At 41.0% G+C, this 22,539-nt stretch overlaps 3 protein-coding genes across 3 annotated transcripts; 1 reads left to right on the forward strand and 2 right to left on the reverse strand.

Moving 5' to 3' along the window:
• On the reverse strand, positions 1-7,573 carry LOC114552378 (transcription regulator protein BACH1). Its single transcript, XM_028573113.1, has 5 exons — positions 7,465-7,573; positions 6,242-6,499; positions 2,174-3,337; positions 1,878-2,084; positions 1-1,030 (listed from the first exon to the last, which is right to left on the reverse strand). The coding sequence occupies exons 2-5, from the start codon at positions 6,479-6,481 to the stop codon at positions 644-646; spliced, it is 1,998 nt and encodes a 665-aa protein (XP_028428914.1). The 5' UTR covers positions 6,482-6,499; positions 7,465-7,573; the 3' UTR covers positions 1-643.
• Positions 7,574-7,649: 76 nt separating this feature from the next.
• Positions 7,650-15,673, reverse strand: usp16 (ubiquitin specific peptidase 16). The gene is made up of 18 exons (XM_028573112.1): positions 15,424-15,673; positions 15,167-15,233; positions 14,808-15,004; positions 14,606-14,709; positions 14,402-14,514; positions 14,076-14,299; positions 13,892-13,987; positions 13,151-13,281; positions 12,970-13,057; positions 11,794-11,875; positions 11,560-11,651; positions 11,421-11,474; positions 10,484-10,651; positions 9,686-10,361; positions 9,387-9,481; positions 9,146-9,232; positions 8,880-9,027; positions 7,650-8,794 (listed from the first exon to the last, which is right to left on the reverse strand). Exons 2-18 carry the CDS (start codon positions 15,225-15,227, stop codon positions 8,673-8,675), a joined length of 2,538 nt encoding a protein of 845 aa, XP_028428913.1. The 5' UTR covers positions 15,228-15,233; positions 15,424-15,673; the 3' UTR covers positions 7,650-8,672.
• On the forward strand, positions 15,257-18,347 carry rwdd2b (RWD domain containing 2B). The gene is made up of 4 exons (XM_028573115.1): positions 15,257-16,202; positions 16,293-16,360; positions 17,582-17,950; positions 18,056-18,347. The coding sequence occupies exons 1-4, from the start codon at positions 15,987-15,989 to the stop codon at positions 18,306-18,308; spliced, it is 906 nt and encodes a 301-aa protein (XP_028428916.1). The 5' UTR covers positions 15,257-15,986; the 3' UTR covers positions 18,309-18,347.
• The last annotated feature ends 4,192 nt before the right edge of the window (positions 18,348-22,539 follow it).

Here is a 22,539-nt window from a genome sequence, read left to right on the forward strand (position 1 = left end):
TGAGAATCTACAATGTAAATAGTCATGAAAATAAAAAGGAAACGCATATATAAAGGCCTAAAAATGCCCTAAAATAATGCTGTTGAGAATTCATGTTACCTGCAACAATTCCTTGTTATCTACTGTAAAAGATGTTAGTGCTATGCATATTGAATTAAAGTAATAGCATAGTGGTAAAATAATACAGAATGTGTTAAGATTATAAGGATAGACTAATTAGCCTAAAATTAAAGAAAGATCTAATTTTTATAACTGTGTGTGTGTGTGTGTGTGTGTGTGTGTGTGTGTGTGTGTGTGTGTGTGTGTGTGTGTGCATAGGATGGGTGTGCAGCGAGAATTATGTTAGCCATCAAAACATAGTCAGGTTATGAGTTTCCCTGAGAAAAACATTTGGGAATTACCTGAAAATTGTGTGCACTTTCAAACTGTTGAATAATGGATTGTGTATTTACTACAGTGAAATGCATATTAGAAACACAGCAAAGTACTCTGTCACTTTAAGATACCTGTATAAGGCAGAAAACCATTCAGTGAAATACACAGGAAAGCATATCTATCCCAAAAGAGGATTACAGTATATACTCAAGAGTCCATCCCCTGCTCCGTGGGCCTGCAAGATTAGAAATTGGAAACCGAGTCCCAATTATAAGCTGTTGTTCACGTCCAGACAGACGTTGAGCAGAGATGCGGGAACGGGGCAACTCTGTGGAGAGCCGGCCTCCTTTGTCTGTGTGCCAGCCTCTGGTGCAGCAGTTTGAACTGAGCATGCAGGCGGCTTGCTCGGGTCACACTCTGAAGAACAACTTACCATTTCAATAGTGATCTGGGACTCCTCATCTTCATCCAAAAGGCTATGGGAGGAGATGGGGGAGTCTGATGAGGAGACCTTGGCAAGAAGCTCCAAGTGGTCCTGATCAGAGCCAGACTCGATGCTGACACTCTTACATAACCCGCACAGACTCTGCCTCGTCTCCTCCAGGTTTTGCTCCAACTCAGTTCGCTCCTGCAGCAGCCGCTCTTTCTGACTTTTCTGTAGAAAAATAACGACAGTAAAGCTCATTTGCGTCCTCCACTCGTCATCATAACGTATGCTTTTTATGGACAAAAGATTCACAACTGAAGATTACTTTTAAAATGAAAGGGTCACTCAATGGAGCTTATTTTAGTCAGACAGGATATTCATTTTTTTTTTCTTTATAGGTTCATGCTTTATACCCTTTGATCAGTTGACAGTATTTCAAATTGATAAGGTCCATTCTGTTCAATCTGTAAACCTAAATCTACCACTCTACTTTCTACAGGTGTTGCAGAATTTACACCCAAGTAACATCTATGAAGGTGGGGTAAAGATAAATTCACTCGCCGTCATTAATGGTTTTTGTCTTGTGCTCCTCACATACTTCATCTAACAGAACTTTGCAGTAAAGTGGTTAGTATGTGTACATTTTGGTTTGATCTTCTCAAATAACCCTGCCTGTTAGCTGTGTCCAATCGATGTACATTTCCAAATGAGGACAGTGGTAAATGTCACACACATTTGAGCCAAAAAATGCTCAAAAGCTTTCTTCTCACACACTAAATGTAAATGATAAAGCAGTATTATAATGACAGTTTACATTGTAAAGCATTACTTTTTCAGTATATATATTCTCTTGGATTTGTGCACCAACACCTTTTTTGTTATGGCAAATGGCCAAGAAGTGAAAGAAGGGTTGGAGGCTGTGCCAGAAACTTGTTTAAAAAGACAAAAGTACTTCCATCAACATTACTGCCGCGAATACTGGTCACTACTAGAGGCCAATAAAAGTTACAAGGACACAAAATTCAATTATATCATGTTTGAAAACATGTTGAGATTACGATTAAAGGTAACTTACCAATTTTTTGATTTCACATTCTAGATGGTGTATGCTGTCTAGTTTCCTCTTTCGGCAGCGCTGTGCAGCCACACGGTTTTTGCTTCGTCGACGGACGTCATGGACAAACTCCTGCTGATCTTGAGTCAGCTGATGTTGTCTCAGAAGCTGCTGGAAGGCACCCCGGCTCAGCGCTGAGATCTGCTCCACCGGGAATGGGAGCTGAATCTGTAGAGTACAGGGTTTAGGAGTTAGAACTATTGTACTTCATAAATTCAACTATCAATAACCAAACCACAGTTGTGTATCACAATGACCTCTGCTGCTCTTTTGTTGTTGGCCTCAGTATCTCCATCCGTGTCCAGGTCAGAGTCGTCCCCAGAGTTGAGCGAGGAGGACATGTAGGGGCTCTTCTCTGACTGGGACAGGCTGTCAGTGCGTGGGGCCGGGTCATCACCTGACCCAAAGTCTCTGAGGAAGGGACAGTCTCCTACACTGGAGCTAAGGTCCAGCTGCTTAAGCCAATGAAAGTCTGATGCTTTTGCCAGATTGTTTTGGTCCATGGGCTCCAAGGGGGGTGGTTGAGCCTGAGATGGGCATAGGTCAGACCAAAATCCCTTAGCCAGATGTTCAGCCACCTCCCTCTCCTCACTGCTCCTCTCCCCAATTCCCTCTGCGTGGCATAGATCAGTTGGTGTAGGGTCTGAGAGATCACCTTCCATTTTGGGTTCACGGCCAGCCTTACTCTGCTCTAATAACTCACTGCAACATTCTGCCCCTGCTGCGAGCGGACATGAGCCGGGGTTGCAGTCGGTTTCAGCACGAAGCGTCTCAACAGTCTGCTTAACATCTCTGCCTGCTGGCTCAATGAGTTCTGGTGGATTCCCATCCCCTGGGCTTGACAACTCACAGGGTAAGTCACAGTCTGTCAAACTCAACTCACTTTGATTACACACATCTCCTATCTCTAAAATGTCTCTTTCGCTGAACTGAGAGGGTTGATCTGCTTTATCAGAGTCTGGGCACGGCAAAGACAACATGGGGCACACGCCATTCGCTGTTAACTCCAGAGATAAGGGGGCCATTTGTGGCCCGCAGTTCTCCAAACAGAAGTGTTCTTCCCCGCTGTTGGTCTGACCCTGTGTACTCTGAGGACACTGTGATGGGAAATCTGTCTGTTCATCAACACTTGAAGGCACTGAGCTGTGTGACTCAAATGATTTTGGTTGGCTGCTCTCTACGCTGGGGCCAAAACTGGCACTGGGATTCTGACTCAGACAACAGGCTCTATGCCTGACATCCCGTGAGGTTCTTCTGCCTTCAGAAAACTTTGGAATGAGAAAATCAAAGCATGCTGACTCCAAGTTATGGAATCCTAAAATCTCAGCACTGCTGTGAATGGCGTGAATGTTTTCTTTGGTGAAAGGCAGCTTCGAGGTGTAGGCAAATTGAAGCAAAGGTTCAAACCCCTCAACGGTCACCTGGGAGGAAAGTGATACAGCAAAGTGTTAAGGGTACGGTAAAACAATATAAAGCTATGAAGAACAACTATAAATCACTACAACATGGCCACACTAGAAAGGCAACCAGCTATAAAGAAACAGGATATTCATATATATAGGGCTGTTCGATACATAAAATGTATAACTTGAAATGTAGATTTTATGTTTACATTTCAATGTTCTTTTATACAGCAAGATTGTGTTTTTCTGTACAACACTTTGGTCAGCTGTTTAAAGGTGCAGTAGGTAAGCCTTATAAAACTAACTGTCATATTTGCTGAAACTGACCCTATGTTCCAGTAGAACTACATGAAGCAGGTCATTTAAAAAAAAAAATCTGGCTCCTCTGGCACCACCTGCAGCCTGTAGAGCGATTTGCAAAAATCCACCGCTCCCTGTTCAGATGCACCAATCAGGGCCAGGGGGGGTCTCTATCTGCCTGTCAATCACTGCTCATGCACACACATTCATTCTCCCTTGTGGGGGGGAGGGGGGGCTTAGGGTGAAGTTGTCTATGTTCACATTTTTTTCTAAGTCCTGGATCTTCGCAATCCTACCTACGGCACCTTTAAATGTGCTAGAAATAAACTTTACTTAGTCTACTTAATTTACTAGTATCACCTATACAACAATATAAAGCTCAATGTGTTCTTAAACATCCATCAAAAATCAACAAAGCTCAAAATAGCAATGTGCTATATTATTCTCTGCAGGGCTGACAGAGACATTGTGATTTACACATGTGCACAGGCATGAGCCACAGTGCAACGGCTGCAAATTGGACCAACAGTCATGTTACACAAAGACATACTGCGGAAGAAAATAGATATATTGCAGTGTCTGCATTTTCCATGGCACATTTTACCACGTGATAACAATTTAGTCTTGCATGTATACTCTGCATGTATACAGTGGGGGAAATAAGTATTTGACCCCTTGCTGATTTTGCAGGTTTGCCCACTTACAAAGAATGCAAAAATCTACAATTTTAATCATATGTACATTCTAACAGTGAAAGACAGAATCCCAAAGAAAATTCCAGAAAATCACATCATATGAATTTATTAAAATTGATAACCATCTGATGAGGAAAAACAAGTATTTGACCCCCTGGACAAACAGCATGTTAATATTTTGTAGAAAAGCCATTATTGGCCAGCACAGATGTCAAACGGTTTTTATAGTTGGTGACAAGGTTTGTGCACATTTCGGCAGGGATGTTGGCCCACTCCTCCCTGCAGACAGCCTCCAAATCATTCAGGTTCCGAGGTTGTCGCCTGGCAACTCGAATTTTAAGCTCCCTCCAAAGATTTTCAATCGGATTCAGGTCTGGAGACTGGCTAGGCCACTCCAGAACCTTGATGTGCTTCTTCTTCAGCCACTCTTTTTGTTGCTTTGGCGGTGTGCTTAGGGTCGTTGTCGTGCTGAAACACCCATCCTCGACCCATCTTCAGCTCTCTCACTGAGGGAAGGAGATGTCGGTCCAGAATTCCACGATACATGGCCCGTCCATCCTCCCCTCAATACGATGGAGTTGTCCCGTCCCCTTGGCTGAAAAGCACCCCCAAAGCATGATGTTGCCACCACCATGCTTGACGGTGGGGATGGTGTTCTTTGGGTTGTACTCGGTGTTCTTTGCCCTCCAAACACGACGAGTTGAGTTGAGGCCAAAAAGTTCTATTTTGGTCTCATCTGACCACATCACCTTCTTCCAGGCCTCTTCTGAGTCGTCCAGGTGGTGAATGGCGAACTTCATGCGGGCCTGTACATGTTTCTTCTTGAGCAGGGGGACCTTGCGTGCGCTGCAGGATTTCAATCCATGACGGGCGTAGTGTGTTACCAACCGTTTTTTTTATAACTGTGGTCCCAGCTGCCTTCAGTTGATTCATCAGTTCCCCCTTGTGGTTTTGGGATGATTCCTCACCGTTCGCATGATCAGGGACACCCCACGAGGCAAGATCTTGTGTGGAGGCCCAGACCGAGGAGGTTGGCGATGGTGTGGTGCTTCTTCCATTTCCTGATAACTGCACCGACAGTTGATCTTTTCTCTCCAAGTTGCTTTCCGATTCTCTTGTAGCCCATCCCAGCCTTGTGCAGATCAACAATCTTGTCCCTGATGTCCGTAGAAAGCTCTTTGGTCTTGCCCATGGTAGTGATGTTGGATGCTGGTTGTTTGGGTGTTCACAGGTGTCTTTTATACAGGTAACGAGGTGAGGCAGGTATATTTGATGTAGATAATTGGTTCGGATTGGGGCTGTGTCTTAAAGAAAGACTAACTGGCTTGTAGGAGCCAGAATACTTGCTGTTTGTCCAGGGGGTCAAATACTTGTTTTTCCTCATCAGATGGTTATCAATTTTAATAAATTCATATGATGTGATTTTCTGGAATTTTCTTTGGGATTCTGTCTTTCACTGTTAGAATGTACATATGATTAAAATTGTAGATTTTTGCATTCTTTGTAAGTGCGCAAACCTGCAAAATCAGCAAGGGGTCAAATACTTATTTCCCCCACTGTAGATATCACTGTTTGTGAAGTGAAATGTAACATTTCAGCCATTCACAAAATGAATATGACAGCCATTCATATATGAGCTCCCTTCTTATAGGATGCCCCCTGTGCATTATTAATATTGTGATGATTATTGACTTCAGTCGCAATCTTAATCTTAATTGGTGTCATGATACGTCTGCTCAACTAAATAACTGCCTTATTTCCTACTCTAAAAAAATCGTATTATTCATAAATCCTAAATAGAGTAACTGAATTCAGCAGTGGCACATTTGGGTGAAATCCTAACTAACAATACATTCATGCAAAGACCAAATGATTTGCAGTGTCAATTTTTTCCCCACCAAATCCTTCATCTGATAAGAACACCGACCTCATCAGGCAAGGTGATGATGGGATTATGTCTGGTGACACTGGTAACTCTGCTGTGAAAGTATTCACTGCAGGAAGCCAAGACAGAGCAGTGGGCCCGAAAACTCTGGTTTTCCACCGCCACCGTCACATCACACAGGACGTCACGCTGCCTCTGGTCATTCAGACACTGGAGAACATGGGCGCTGTGCACTGCAGACTGAAAGGTGAACACTGACATGCGATGATCTTGGAGCGGCATGGTTCTTACAAGCTCAGCCTGTGTGACAGAGGGAGCAGGGGGTGGGGGGAGTCAAAATGACATAATGATCACAATACACTGTTTGTCAAAATAGACTACAGTGTGGGTTCTAGCTGCAGTCACTAGTCAATGATCAATCAGCCTGTTGACAGAAAATGAATCTGCAACCATTTGGATGAATGATTGGATTAATTAATTATGTAATAATCCATAGATCAATCAATGATTGACTAGTGGATTCTGTCTTTAGCAGGGGATTTATTGTACAGTCACATACAATCAAAATAAATGTGAGAGGTTTCTTCTTGGCATTACTAAAATAACTTAAAACAAGGAAAATTTGTTTTATGATTATGTAAAACTATTGCAATGTACTTTTGTTTACTGTCCAATACCACCTTGCCACAGGAACTTAAGTTATTATTCTTATGGTCAAATGACCTGCCCGTATGCAAGACACTTTACTGAAACGTTATCCCGTCTGACTTCAGTAAAAAAAATTTAAAAATAAAGATGGTGTAGCTAAATACAATAACATATGCTGAAATTGGACTGACTGAGATAAATGATTAGCTGGACAGCTGTCGGACAAAATGTAACTGAATGGCGTACAGTAAACGTCAGATGAGGATAGATTTCATCTGAATAACAGTCTATGGTTAAAATGCTGACTCATACTTAGACAGTTACCTAACAGGGCCGGGTGGAGACGCGTTACGAAAGATATCAAAAATTACAAGAACGTTTTGTTACGAACTACAGACATTTTCATTAGGTTGATGATAATTACGTCAATGGTCGAAAATAATATCCAAATGGAAAGGCTTTACGCTAGGCCAGAACGTTAACGTTAGCTAAAGTTACCAGTTATAACGTAAACTACCGAGCGAACACATCTTCCTGTTGTTGGCTAAAAACCAAAACATGCTGCCTGAAACCGTACTTTTTAATATTCATTTTAACAAGGTCAAACGTTCACTGACCTGCCATGTCAGCTTGATAACACTGCCATTGGTAAATTTTGGGTAGAGATGTTAGTTTCTGGCCATCGATTCCTCACGTCATGTGACAATGTGAAACCGGAAAAGCTGTCAACGCTTACTGCGCATGCTCAGGGCAAGCCAGCCAGCCAGCCTCCATCCAGCACACAAGACAGGGGAAACTGTTCTCATTTGGAAGCATTTCATTACATGACATTGATAAAAAATAGACATATAAATATGTTTTACAAATTATTTCTCCCCCAACTTTAATTCATCTCTGGAAATTGATTTTTGTCATGTGTACAAATCCAGTATCACAATCTGTCCAAGTCCATCTTGAGTTCCATTGCACACCTTGCCATGTATATACCCCATGATATGACATACAGGTCCTGTTTAATAGAGCGCGGCTGGCTAGTATTTTTGTAGGCCAGCCCTGGTTCCCTCGACAAAAAGCCAACAGGATTTTTCCTTTTGATTTTGGATTATTGCAGAAAATAAGATCTGTGGCAAACAAAAGTGTTTGATGTATACACAATGTGTTCAGCAAGATAATAATCACAAATTAAGACAACGTTTATGATTTTTTTAAGTACAAATGCAATCCCCAGAAGTAAAAAGCTAACATTAGGCTATAAACGAACTACACCGCCGACTGATTTTGTGTGCTCGGCGTGATGACGTTTGACAACCTCTGCTGTGTCAGTTAGCCACTTGTTAGCAACCTCCTTTTTTAAGACTTGTAAAAGCTTCAAAATTCACATGAGGAGTATTAACCAACGTATTTTATGTTGTAGAACAAAATGCGGAAATCTCTTAAGCCTGTTACGATTGACTTTGAGACGAAGGAACCGGAAGTGCAAAAATCCTAACTCATATCTGGGACCCTATCTGGGACTCATTTCTGCAGCACTCTATACCACAATCTGTTCATTGTCCATCTCGACTTTTCATGGCACACCTTGCCATATTCCTGTGAGTGTGAGAAACACACAGCTGGTCCTGTGTAATACTTAAAAACACCTTGTGAAACCACTGTGATGAAAATGTCAACACCGTCAAATGTCCCTTCTGCATAATCAATAACATTTCATCACAGCCCAGTTTGAGTCAAAACTGATTGGTTAACCGTTTTAGATCCCTTATATTGTGGAGCTGAAGCAACAGGTAGGTTGTTGGGATTTCCTGAGTAGTGAGGCACAGTTGGATTAAATAATTCTTTCATAGAAGAGGAGGTAGGCTTGGCAACTCTGGACTTTACTCTCGCTCACGGGCTGAAGGCTTGTGTCGCTGATATGGAACCAGGATCCTCTGGGTGGCTCTGCATGTCCTGAAGGGAAGTGATGCGTTAGAGATACATAAAACATGAGCACCAAGTTATTATTCCATCGATTGTCACGCCAGAGTATACCTACCTTCAGCTGCGAGTCCGTTGGATGAGGGTTTAGGGCACTCGGGTCGTGCTTTTACATACGCCGTGTAATGGCCTGACCTCATTGTTCCGCTGTGCTCTACGATACCGTACAAACTGTACAAAATCTGAGTATCTCCCTCCGTCAAGTTCTGTTTGGAAATAAATTTTGTTAGTGCTCAGACTATAATTAAACAATGATATATTTACACAAAGGCCTTTGAGTGTATTGATATTTAAAAAAAAAAGGCTGTTAATCCCAATACTTACCTCACATTTAACAGCACAAAAAGGAGCTAGATCGAGTATCAGGGGGAATTGGACATGTCTGTTCACCTTACAAATGCTGTATCCATTCTAGAGGAAAACAACAAGAGTGATTCCATAAAAGCAAGTGTTTCAGTGCCTTACAAAAGACAATAAAAGGATCTAAACAAAAGGCTCTTTAAATAGTTGGATCACAGCTGTGGGAATAAAGACAGTTATGCTGACTGGATCAAAGGTTTCTTACCTGTTGGAATCTCTTCAAATGAAGGGTAAGCACTGGTGGGGGAGAAGAGATCAACATTTGCTTCAAGGCATCAGTGTAGACATTCTTCTTGGATCCTGAACAAAGCACAAATAAAGACGATGAACTTCACTGATCCCCAAATGGAAAAGTGTGCTTTGTTTAAAGAAGAAGCAGCAGAAAATCCTTAGAAGAAAGACTAAATAGACAAAATGTAATTGGCTTCTTGCCTTGTTAGAACTACTGGATTTGTGATACTGTACTGCACAAAAAAACATGTCAGTCAGAGAAATTCCACATACCTCCAGCTCTGTCTTTGTTTGGCTGCCGTTTAGTGCAAGTGACACATAGCAGGCTGTTGTTCTGTGTGAGGGTTTCCACTTCTGTGAACTGAAAAAGGCATGACTGGACTGAACACTCCTGTTTGTCAGGGGCTGTCCTGGTAGCCAGTGTTTGGAAGGCCAGCTCTGGGTCCTGACTTACTACAGTGTACTCTTTAGCTTCCAGTGGCTCATCTTCAATCTCCATGCTTTGTTCCAAAGCATCTGGCTCTTCTATGAAGGCATCATCCAGGGTTACCTTCTCCATTTCACTCACGAGCCGCGTGTCCTCTTCTCCTTCCTGATCCATGTCTTCGTCGCAGACGCTCTCCTTTGAGTGCTGCTCCTCTGATAGGACGGTAAAGCGGTTGTTGACTGATGACGCGGCTGAGGAGTCGCAGTCGATCACTGAATCCTCGTCCTCTTCATTTTCCTTCTCATCCTGGACCATGTCACTGGGCTTCTGGTCTTCTTCAGACACGCCGACTTGTGCAGGATTTCCTTCACTCAGTGAGGCTTCTTCATGCGTTTCATTGTCAGAATGTTCCCCGTCTTTTGCATCTGCAGTAGGATCAGTCGGTTTGCTCTCCGTGTGGCTCGGAGATGAGAGACTGTCCAAAGTGACTCTGCCCTCAATCTTCTGCTGCCTCTTTTGATGCTGTAAGCCATGATAAGGAAACAATAACAACCAATTTCATTTATTCTGCACAATGATTCAACACTCATCCATCAAAAAGAAGAAGAAAAAAAAACGTAATATGTATACATTTAGTGAGGTACCTTTGCCTGCTTCTTTGCCTGTTTCTTGGCTTTCTTCTGCTGGTACTTGCTGCTGGACCCGGTGGGAATTTCATCATTTCCGTTTGTCAAAGCAGGGCTGTTTCTGCCATCCTGGCTCGACTCACTGGTTTTCTGAACTGATTTTTTCTGGTTCTTCTTTCTGAATGCCTGTAAGACGTAGTCACATGCGTCTAACATATAAATAGGGTTGGGTACCGAGACCAGGTGCCTTAACGACCGGTATCTACCGGACCGAATAGCAACGCGGATTTCGGTGCCTTATTTTGGTGCCACTGATATGTCTGCGCTGCTCTCCGATGCTCCGAAACGGACGTTAGAGGCAACAGAAGCATCGCTGCACGTGACGCTAGGTTAACACTACACTCGGCAGCAGCTAACGTTAGCCAACCGTTAGCTAGCAGCTGGAGTAAACACGGTTAAAATGCTGACAGCTAAACAGTGTAAAGTGTGACTGTATTTCAACTGTCGAGGATTCCAACACCGGGACGTTAAGCAGTGTGCAGCTGCTGTTGTCAGAAAAACAACACAGAAGGTGCGTTCACTTGAAACTGGTGGCCTCGCGGTGCATTCAAAGTTATTGTAAAATACCCTTTTACCATCTAGTGGTTGTTTTTGGCGTTCAACAGCAATTTACTAGTGAAATACGTTATATTTATTACTATATTATTAAATCATTTGATTTTGACCATATGGCCTTAGCAATAAACACACCGTTCTTTAATGTCGCTGACTGTTTACTACCCTTCTTTTTTCTAACTTTCTTAAAAAGTATCAATTCAGGCACTGGCACCGTTTTAAAAGTATCGCTTTAGCACCGGTATCGGGAAAAAAACCAAACGATACCCAAGCCTACATATAAAACATGAACAAACAATTGCTCAACACATTTTCAAAAAACACTTTTAAAGGGCTTTACCTCGTCCGAAACAGGAAGGGAAAGATCCAAAAACATCTCTGTGACTACAGACACCTGTAAGGGCAAAATAGTGGCCATTTAAATTGACCAATGACATGACATTGACAGGTTATCTTACATTTTTGTCCACGCTACATACCGTTTTGCACTGCTGACACATTATAGTGCTGGTCGTTTCCCCACCAAAAACTTGGTCGACAAAGTTTTTTGGAAAACCATTTTTCTCATACTCTGAAATCAGAACATCATTGTCAGAGGGCACCATTTAATTATTAGGTGTACCAAGATTGTATACTATAGTAGGATGCAACAAAGTTTTTTCTTGGCATGATATCGACTACAAGATTTTTAATTCATAGCCCCAGTTACTTACCTTTAACTAATGTTTTCAGCTGCTCTCCATCTGTAATTTTTCTAGATTCTTTCAATGCCTCCATGATCCCTGAGCTTACTCTCTGTAGAGACAAACGCAATCTTTAAATTTGAATTATAAGAATAACTTTTTGATAAAGCATAAGGAGGAGCTCTTTGTGTGTATGTACAACATTTTCACAGAATGTCAATCGTTTCAGCCTCTTAACATTCTGATTATAAAAAGCTCCGTTAACCAACCTATCGGAGTATCTTTCTGGGAGAGCAAAATCCCTCAGGTCATTACATTTGAGAGAAAAATGTTATTAAGCCAAGATTCTTTGCATTTCACACATAATGTGTCCTTGATTTGTGACTAAATTTAGAATATGAATGACTTAGTGCCAATGAGCCTGGAATAAGAAATCTAAGTGCACAGTGCACTGAAGCTATAGCATAAGTTCAGTCAGAAAAAGAAAATACTTTTGCATGCCTATTGTAGTTCTCTCACACATCTCCATTCAATCCCCTCACACACACTCACTTATTATTCCTTGCTGTCCTGTCTAGGGCTGTCAATTATCTTATCAGCTGTTCTCATCTATCCGATAGCTCAGCGGTACACCTACACTGTTAAACCTATCACCCTGCTGCTGTCTCTGTTTAAATATGTTTCTCTCTGCCTTCAGTACATTCAGGCTGATGTAAAGTGCGTGGTGTTACGCTATTTAAATCTGTTGTCTTTGTTGCTGTCGGCAGTCATTTCAGTGCAAACCGCCACAAATGGCAAATCGCTCCTCCCCCTTTCCCATCACCACCACCAGTCTTTGCAGATTCTTTAGCCCCCCCCCCACACCAGTGTCTAGACTCCATGGGGGAGATTTATCTTGCTGCTGCTCAGGGCAGACACCCCTCGATTACAAATCACCCTCTAGAGTCGAAGTGCCAAAGACTTTCTGCCAAGACTTATATCATCCGTGATAATAAACATTCATCTTTACTTCATTCACTAGTCTCTCCTGATTGAAATGCACACCAGCTGGCTTACAAACAATGCATTCACTGCAGTACTGTTCTGCTGCTAATACAATATACTGCCACGTAGCACAAAGCCACTTGGATAGCTACAGAGTCCATTTCAAGTGTTAAACTTTCACTAATGAGATATATAGAGATTTGATTACAACTGAATGCGTACTTTGATCTCCTCTGCTCGCATCCCATCCATAAGGTAGCGCAGCAGCTCCTGGCTATCTTGCTGCTGAAATCCTTTGAACCTGGCAGCCCTGCAGAAAGGAGACGACACAATGAACAACACTTTATGCAGCGATGCTAGGAAGTTAAGGCTAAATTCCACCTGAACTTGTAGTTGCACTCACTTTTTACAAACTTGTGTGAACAACTCCCGCGGTGTTACCACACCCTTCTTGGTTTCCTGGATCTCATTGAGTAGTTGACACATAGACAAAGTAAGTGATCCAGGCTGGTCTAACTGCATTTCGATAGGCTCCTGCAATCATAATAAAAAAAAAAAGTGTTAAAGTGCTCATATTCTGCGCATTTTCAGGTTCATAATTGTATTTAGATGTTATATCAGAATAGGTTTATATGGTTTAATTTTCAAAAAACACCATATTTTTGTTGTACTGCACATTGCTGCAGCTCCTCTTTTCACCCTGTGTGTTGAGCTCTATGTTTTAGCTACAGAGTGAGTAGTACCTAGGTAAGGACTACTAGCTAATCAGAAGCAGAGTATAGACGAGCATTATAACGTGTGTTCCAAAGTGACCACGTTTTTCTCTGAAGTAAAGGCTGGACTACAATAGAGCTGTTTGGAGCAGTTAGTGAACAGTGTTTTCTGTTGGAGATGGTAAGTCCCTTTGGGGGGGACTTTGGGCTTTTTCACTTTGTAAACCTATAACGTGCACAATAAAGCTATATAACACAATAAAGGAAAGGGAAAACGCCAAAAAGCATAATATAGAGTTAATATATAGTAATATAGAGTTATTAGAGAAAATATCTAACTCTAATAAAGTCATAAACAGTGTATATAAGCCAGGATAAATCTACCATCTTCACGGTTAACAACGTACATTTTAAGAACAACGGCAACCCACCAGATCTGATGAGGCAACAGGTTTAATGTTAAGACTCATTTTCTCTCGGGTCACTTTGTTGAGAGTCTGTCTTAAGAGCTGTGTTTGAGAGAGATTCTGGAAAAGACAATATCAGCAATTAACAATAACTCTAAAAGTCATTCTAACTCAAGACTGACATCTAATAAAGCACAATCTGAATTACCTGAATGACTGCATTAAAGAAACATGTGTTTCCCAGGTTGCTCAGCCCCTTTACTGAAACACCACCACTGTCTTCCGACGTGCCAGACTTTCCAACACTCTCTTTCTTGGCATTTTTCTTTTGGCGGTCCTTGTTTTCTTTGTTTTCCATGTCTTCACTTTTATCGGCTTTTACAGTGTCTGTCTTCTGATCAACATCCAACAAGCTGTCTTCCTCCTTCACTCCTAAAATAACCAAACACGACATAGTGGACATGGTTATAGAGACATATAATTCCAATAATACAGTTTGACCACACAATAAAACCAAAACACAGTGGGACCTACTTTTCTGCGGTCTCTTTATGGGATCTGCAGAGGTTTGCTTTTGTAGGCTGGTCACCAGCTGAGCCAAATGTCCAGTTCTGGAGTACTGGACTTCATCATCACATATGTAACACCTGCAAGTATGGCAACACATGAAAAAATTATCTCGGCACTACAAGCACAGCTCATGCCTCCGTGATTAACGCACCACAGCAAAATACTCACCACACACTCCAGTTGTCCAGACTGATCACCAGGCAATGTGGATCCGACCGAGGGGTCTCAGAATGTTTGATGGCATGCTGGTTCTCAGAGTTCCGTCCACATCCCTAGAGAAAAGAGTAGAAAAGATGCATCTGGTCATTTAGCAAAAAGTCACTTCATACGCTGCTAAAATCGGAATAAAAAATTTGTTGAATAAACTCACTCTATGGCCACATTTTAAGCACATCCATACGGGTGCGGCTTCTTTTTCCTCTTCAGAGTCCTGGGGTGCGGTGGAGCTGATATTTTCTTTATTTTCTTCATGCTTACAATCCTGGCAACTTGTCCAATCAGAATTCCCGGAGAGTTTCTTTAGAAGAGTTTGGTCTGTCCCCTTCTTAATATGCCTGCAGGATGGAGCTATGCAGATAAAACACACAAACACACACACACACACACACACACACACACACACACACACACACACACACACACACACACACACACACACACACAATGTGGGAACTAGTAGGCCTTCTACAGGTTGTCATATGTCATGAAGATGATGATACTATTTTTTACCTGTCAGTTCAATGTCATCGTCCTCTCTGGAGCTCTTGTCCTTCCCCCTTTTCTTTCCCATGTTCACCTAACGTTAAGCACAATCAGAGATGAATGACAATCAGACACAGCGGTCACCTGAAGTAACGCTAGGCTTCTTTGGCTAACCTCTACATTAGATAAACATGCTGCCTAACACCATTTAGTACCAGAAGGAAAAAAAAACAAGTAATAGAACGTTCAACTTCACGACCATCCTCGGGGTCAGCTCAACTTACTGTCTCAAACGGAGCCCAAAACCTTCCCGGTTTTCACTTTCCTTTACTTTGTGGGGATTAATCCTCTCATCCGGACACAGTGAACTTGGCTTTTAAAATGCGCGAGCCTCCGGATAAGAAAGGGGGGGTCTACAAAGTTTCAATTTTGGCGAGAACCCACTCCGCTGATTTGGCAGAAAAACGGACACATGCCAGACAGACAACAGAGGAACAAAATGTGATGGGGGGGGGCCGCTGTTTCCCCTGTGTGCGTCGCTTGAAACTGTCCGAGTGGAAACAACGCTACTAGCTACGTTAGTACGGTAACGTCACACAGGACTAGAAGCTAGAAGTGCGCTTTTACTGGAGTTGTTCAGTTGTTTAACTACCCTGCTTGTTCATTTCTTTCTATATAGAGATTACATACACCTGTAGTATTAATGTTATACGTTTGACAAGACTTAAAGCGACCATACCGTTGAATGTGGAGACAGAAAGTTGTTTGTAAAACAGTGATTTCCTATGCATTAACAGTAGTGGAGATCCTAGACTGGATATCGCCTCTCTAGTTTGCCTTTCTCGTTATGTCTATGTTGGAGCGGGCTGAGTGTCAGCTTGCAGAGATAGAGCTGCTGACCAGCATGTTTCCCACCCAGGAGGAGCTGGAGATCACAGACCAGCTGGCACTGGCGGAGCTCAGGGACTACGTGGAGGGCTCAGCCTCAACAGACAGCCCCCCTCCTCCTTCAACACCTCAGTTTTTCATCAAACAGAAGCTGGACACTGCAAGCACGGAGAAGGTAACCGAATAGCAAAGCGGCATAGTTTGTCATTGTGATTTCAACTGTCCGAAACCATCATTTTCATTTTATTTTTGTTGCTTCACTCAGATGGATGTCATTCTGTCATGTGCTTATCCATCCGAATATCCCAGTGTGTTACCAGAGATAACAGTCCGGTAAGACATTATATCCACTTTTGATGTGTGGTTGTGGACGTGCCAAACAATAACTTAAATTACTAAATTGCTTTATTACTAATAATTATAAAATGTGTACCCAATTGTTATTTTGGAAAACATTATCTTGCAAAACCGCAACATAATATTCATAATCCTTTTTTACGGTCTACGATATAATCTAATGTTAAGGAGGTCAGTAGACACCCCTAGACTGTATATATAGTATGGTCTATGACTTTATACACAATGGTCAATGGTAGAGACTCATCTGTGTTAAATCAATGTACAGGCTTTTCCAAACAAAGAGAGGTAGATCCATTTAGAGGTCACGCGAGAATGTGATATGAAATGTCAAATCAGCTCCTGCAATTTGAAATTGAAAGCTTACAATAGTGTAACATTTCATAAAAACATCCCTATCAAGCAGAAATTAATAACTCCAGCACACACATTTCAACTTTGCTATTATATCAGAGAAAGCTTTCATTCCATAAACCTCCAAAGCCCGAACTGCAAAGAGCCACTAACATAAGCCAAGGACAAGAGTGTAATTTATGTGGTGGTCTAATGTGAAAATGAAATTATTGAAAATTGCATAGACGAGCAACCGACTAATGACACAGAGAAAAGAGGTTATGTGACTGTTGCAGAAAGAAAGAGGTTATTTTCTACTGTTGGCTGTATTAGAAGTTGAGAAATCTGCATGGTTGAATACAGATAGCATACAATTACTAGTTGTATGTTATCTGCTCATTATTAGCTGTAGACTGTATGTGATCACTTTATGGAGTTGTTAAGAAGTAACATTAATACATTTCAAAAATCATATAAAATCTGCCAAAGGGATATGGTGACACTTATCATTCTCGGTTGATAAACACATCATAAAATCAAATTTTTATAATTAAGATAAGGAAACTTAAACTAGAAATTTTGCATAGAGATCTATCAGAGAAGAGGTACAGTATCCCAATGCAACACGCTGCAGTAGCAGTAAAGAAAAAACACATCTTGTCAGTTGCTTTCAGACAATATTGTATTGGGGAGTAGTCATTCATATTGATTAGCAAGCCGATCAACCTCCTGAAGATCTGTTGTAGTTAGCTTTTTAAAGATTTCTATTCAAAGTTTTTGCTCCCAAGGATGGAAACTTCCAGCTCCAAGTGGCCTTGAATGTTCGCTGAATCCTGCTCACAGCATGTTTTATGCGTGCCCTAGGTGTGCCGGTCTCAGCAGGGCCCAGCAGACGCAGATCCACACAGATCTCAATGCATACCTCATGGAAAACTGCCAGGGGGAAGTGTGTGTGCTCTCAGCTGTGGACTGGGTGAAAGACAACCTGCAGCTCTTCATTAATAATAGCTTATCAGCAGCACCGGCTCCTAAGAAAGAGTCTTCCTCTCCACGGCCACAGGAAGTGTTCAGCCGACTGTGGATTTACAGTCATCACATCTACAACAAGACGAAGAGGAAGAACATCTTGGAGTGGTCCAAGGAGCTGGGCCTGTCAGGATTTAGCATGCCCGGGAAGCCTGGTATTGTGTGTGTGGAAGGTCCTCATTCTGCCTGCGAGGAGTTCTGGTCCAGGTATCTTGAGTGTTGTTATTTTTAGCAGCTGATGTCACAGCCAGACGCCTGCCGCTGAGGTCCCTGGTTGATTATTTCCCAAACTTTTTTTTCCCCATTTCACAGAGTGAAGGTTCTGACATGGAAGAAGATCATGATTCGACATAGAGAGGATATTCCCCTTGATCGTCAGCTAGAGGACAGCAGGGCTGTTGAAAGTATTGACTCACTGCGCAAATTCACAGGCTTTGAAGAGGCAATGTTTGACCCCCATGGGAACAGAGGTAATCACATGGACCTTGGGCAGCTCTACCAGTTCTTAAATGAGAAAGGCTGTTGTGACGTCTTTCAGATGTATTTTGGCATTGAAGGGAGGTAGTGGTCATACCAAGAGAATAAATAAAGGTATTTGACAGGTGCCTTGTCATTAAAGTCTCTCATTAAAGAAAATAAGCGTTGACTTAAAAATGAAAATGCATTCATTACTGTTTAAGTTTCCTTTGTTTCACATACAAGCACACAGATGGATTGGGAGCATGCGGTCACATGTGCCTGAAAAACTGAAATAACCTTTTTATGGATGCTGCTCAGTCGTCACAACTGGGACTTCACTGGGATAAAAAGCAGAAAGAACATTTCTGCAATTTTGAGAAACTGAAACTTAGTTTATTTAGCTAATAGGCATGTTTTTCAAAAAGAAGCATTAAAAAGATGTTTATCTGAGAGTTTTCTCAAGGACCTCAGTTATATATGCAATTTTAATACCTCTGCAAGGATCACACCTTGCCTTAGGTGTTTCTTTCCTCAAACGGCCCCACTGCGTATTACTACCAGGCTATTATAGGATTTTCAGAACTGATACCACATTAATAATTGGACAACATAGGCAACAATATGCTAGATATCTGTTTATGAAATCTGTTGATTTTCCTCTTATGAATTATAGATAACATAACCGTGGAAAGTCGCTCTCCAATTTTCTTTGAATGATTCGTTCTTAGATAGATTGTGCATAATTGTGGATTGTGGTAATTAAAACGTGTTGTTATTGAACATGGATCTTATTTCGAACCCTACCGAGACTGATATGGGTCTGGGTGTAAACATTCATGTAGATTTTTATGTGGGTTTTGTGCCTCTGGGGTTTAGTGGAAGGTTATCATATGATATATATATCATATGATATATATATATATATATATATATATATATATATATATATATATATTACATACATATATTATTAATTATGTGATTAGCAAAGAGCACTCCTTACAGGAAGCACTATGCTGTGACTTTTAAAGTCCATTATCAGTTCATTGTTGCCATAAACACTCATATATGATTACAAGACTTGTAAGACGGCGGGTAGCCTTACACAATATACTGTCGGCCTGTATCCTAATGTTGTAGAAAGATAACTGAGATAATCTCCTCAAAGGAGTTTGAACTCTGAGTAAGCATTTCAGAGTTCACACTGTTAAAAATGAAGTGATGAAACTAATATAAATCAGCATGTTGTCCTTTTCAGCACTGCCTTTTCACCAGGACTGTGGTACCAGATCAATAGATGAACTGGTAAAGTCCAACTCAACATCGATATATATATATATATATATATATATATATATATATATATATATATATATATATGATGACAGGAAATCACACCACACACTTGAAGACAAAGCTAGTTCAGTAGTTGCAGGCATTGGATTGAATTTACTTTGGCTAACATTGCCCAGCAGATGGCAGCATTATAAAATCAAAGTTGGAAAACAAGGCATCCTTAGCTGTAAACTGTGATTTCTGGATGTTAACATGTTTAAACTTAATACCCCAAAGACCTGCATTTTCCTAAAATGAAGCAAAAGTACAACAATGAAAATTGCAAAAGAATTGCAGCTGTTATTTGGATCAAATATGAATATTATGTGGCCAGGTTGGTTCAGTGGGTAGAGCAGGCGCACATGTACTTAGAGGTTTATGCCTCGACGCATAGGTCCAGGGTTTGACTCTGACCTGTGACGATTTCCTGCATGTCTTCTCTCTCTCTCTCTCTCCCTTTTCTCACCTAGCTGTCCTGTCAAAATAAAGGCAGAAAAAAGCCCAAAAAAGAATCTTATGATTTTAAAAGAATACTCTCGTTTCGCCCTCAGAGAGTACATACTCACTCCAGTCAGACCTCTAACTTGCTTCTTCAGTTTGTTTATCGAGAAGAGCTTAACTCCCAGGTGCTTCCACAACTCCAGCTTGTCCCCCAGGATTTGAACTCTAAATTAGGTTGGGCAACCTCTTACAACCCCTGATCCTGCGTTTCTGGGTCTAAGATCCCTCTCTCAGTTAGCATTTTTACAGTAAGGTCTTGAAGCTAAATCAATAGGCTGATGCCTTCATCATGAATGTAGTGTATATGGCTAAGACTAAACAGTCTTCCCTCCTCTAAATAGTCAGGGTTAATGCATCTTAAACTGGCTTTTCTGTTAATAAAAAAGAACATATCCACCATAGAGCAGGTATCTACATCGCTATAGCATGGTTGGGAAAACAGAACATCTACCCAATATTTCAAGGACTTGAAATATCAAATATTAAACAAAGATATATCAAACACAAGCATTAAAGGTTCATAAAGCATCAACTTGACACACAATCAAATTATTGAATGAATAGTTGTATATACTACAGTATGCATTACTGGATAAAAAATATATTAGCTAAGCAGTTTCTCTGCCATCGTCAAATGAGCTGGCAGGAATCACGAAGAATACGTCTTTTCCACGTTTAAATATCACCTGCCATGATTGAAGGAATGATTTACATCATTTCATAATAGCTCTGAATAGGCAATGACCAGTGGAGAATGATTTGCCAACGTTTGAAAGGAATCAGTTGTAAAGGCTCTTTATAATGAAGACAGAATTGTTTCTAGATTAGATTAGATTAGATTCAACTTGATTGTCATTTAGCAGAGTCCAGGTACAGAGCAAATGAAATGCAGTTGACATCCAACCAGAAGTGCAAAAGAAGCATTCAATACCCAAGTGCAGGTTGAGTACAGTATTCTGTGCAGTTATGTAGATGATAGAGATTAATTATGTGTAAAGTAAAAGAAAACAGTGTATAGTTGGAGTAATACAGGTTTTCCAGATTACATGTCTACAGTGACAGATAAGGAGTATAGAGGGTTATGGACAGAGAGTATAAATAGACATTCTATATAAATAATATACATAAGATACATACTGCACAGGTTTATGGGCAGGTTATTGTTAATTTGATTAATTCCATGCACATGACTTTCAAAATGCGTCACTGATTTTCTCTTTCATTGCTTTCTGCCGTGACTATACAACAGAAGACAGACTACGCAACCCTTGAGATTTACTTGAAAATGCCAAAGTGCCAATTCCAAGGAAATTAGTGGATGAATGTTTGACTTATGGCTCACTAGAAAACCTTGTAGTGCTCGTTTGCTTACTGATGCACATTGAGAATGTCCTTCATTCCTTGGGTAAGTGAACTGATGAGTAGCACTCGTGATGTTCCAGCAGATGATCTTGACATTGCCAAAAGTGACTGCCGTTCTAACGGAAGCCATGATGAATTTGTGCCTTGAGGTATACTGTAAGTGCAAAATGGCGATAATATTAATGATAATAATACGTTTATTTGATATAGCACCTTTTACAGACAAAGTCACAAAGTGCTTCCCATGATAAACATTTGTCAAAATACAGCAGGATCCGACAAAAAATAAGCAAGCAAAAATAAATAAAATACCAATGGAAATAAAAGATTAAAAACTTAAAACCCAAAGTTACAAACATGAAACAAAAGCGAGTTTTAACAAGTGCGTCTTCAGCTGCTTTTCAAAAGCATCACCAGAGACTGCAGAACATAAGACAATAGGAAGGGCGTTCCACACAGTTGGAACCACCACTTCAAAGGAACACTTACCTTTAGTTTGTAACATACCTTTTAGCCACCTGCTCCCTCCAGGAGAGGTTCATTGCGGATATGTATCTGCCAGATGTAACCATGTTGTTTCTAGTAGTTTTAACTCCATTGTCTACTGATCTTAGGCAATAGAGCAGTGTTATTGACCTGTACTGCAGCTACAGCAGTGGTGCAAATCATTAACACTACCTCTGGTCAATACACGACGACAACACCATAACAGGTCAAGTGTAGACCACTCCTAATCAGATTGATATTTTCTTCTTTGTTATTGTAACTGACCGGCAGCTTCTGTATTCTCCATCCTTAGTTACTAGATGGACATACAGTGCAGTCCATAAGAGGTATACAGTGTCACATTTATGAAATAAAACATTAACCTTCAGGGAAAGACAGAGACACAATTTCACACAACAAATGTGACTATTTTAGGTTGTGTTATTCAGGCTCATCAAGTGCGAGATGTACTGAATCAGGATGGATGTGTGGCTCAACACATTCACTATGCAATTTCCTGGGTGAAACCCTGAAAGGGCTAAGGGTTCTACAATGGATAGCCAATACAGATACAATGTATTATACATAAAAACAGCTGAGAGTCAGCACTCTAACCTGAGTCATTATTTTCTTTCTTTTCTTCTTTTCTATAC

This window comes from Perca flavescens, chromosome 3, assembly GCF_004354835.1.
Source record: "Perca flavescens isolate YP-PL-M2 chromosome 3, PFLA_1.0, whole genome shotgun sequence".
In the NCBI taxonomy this organism is placed as follows: domain Eukaryota; kingdom Metazoa; phylum Chordata; class Actinopteri; order Perciformes; family Percidae; genus Perca; species Perca flavescens.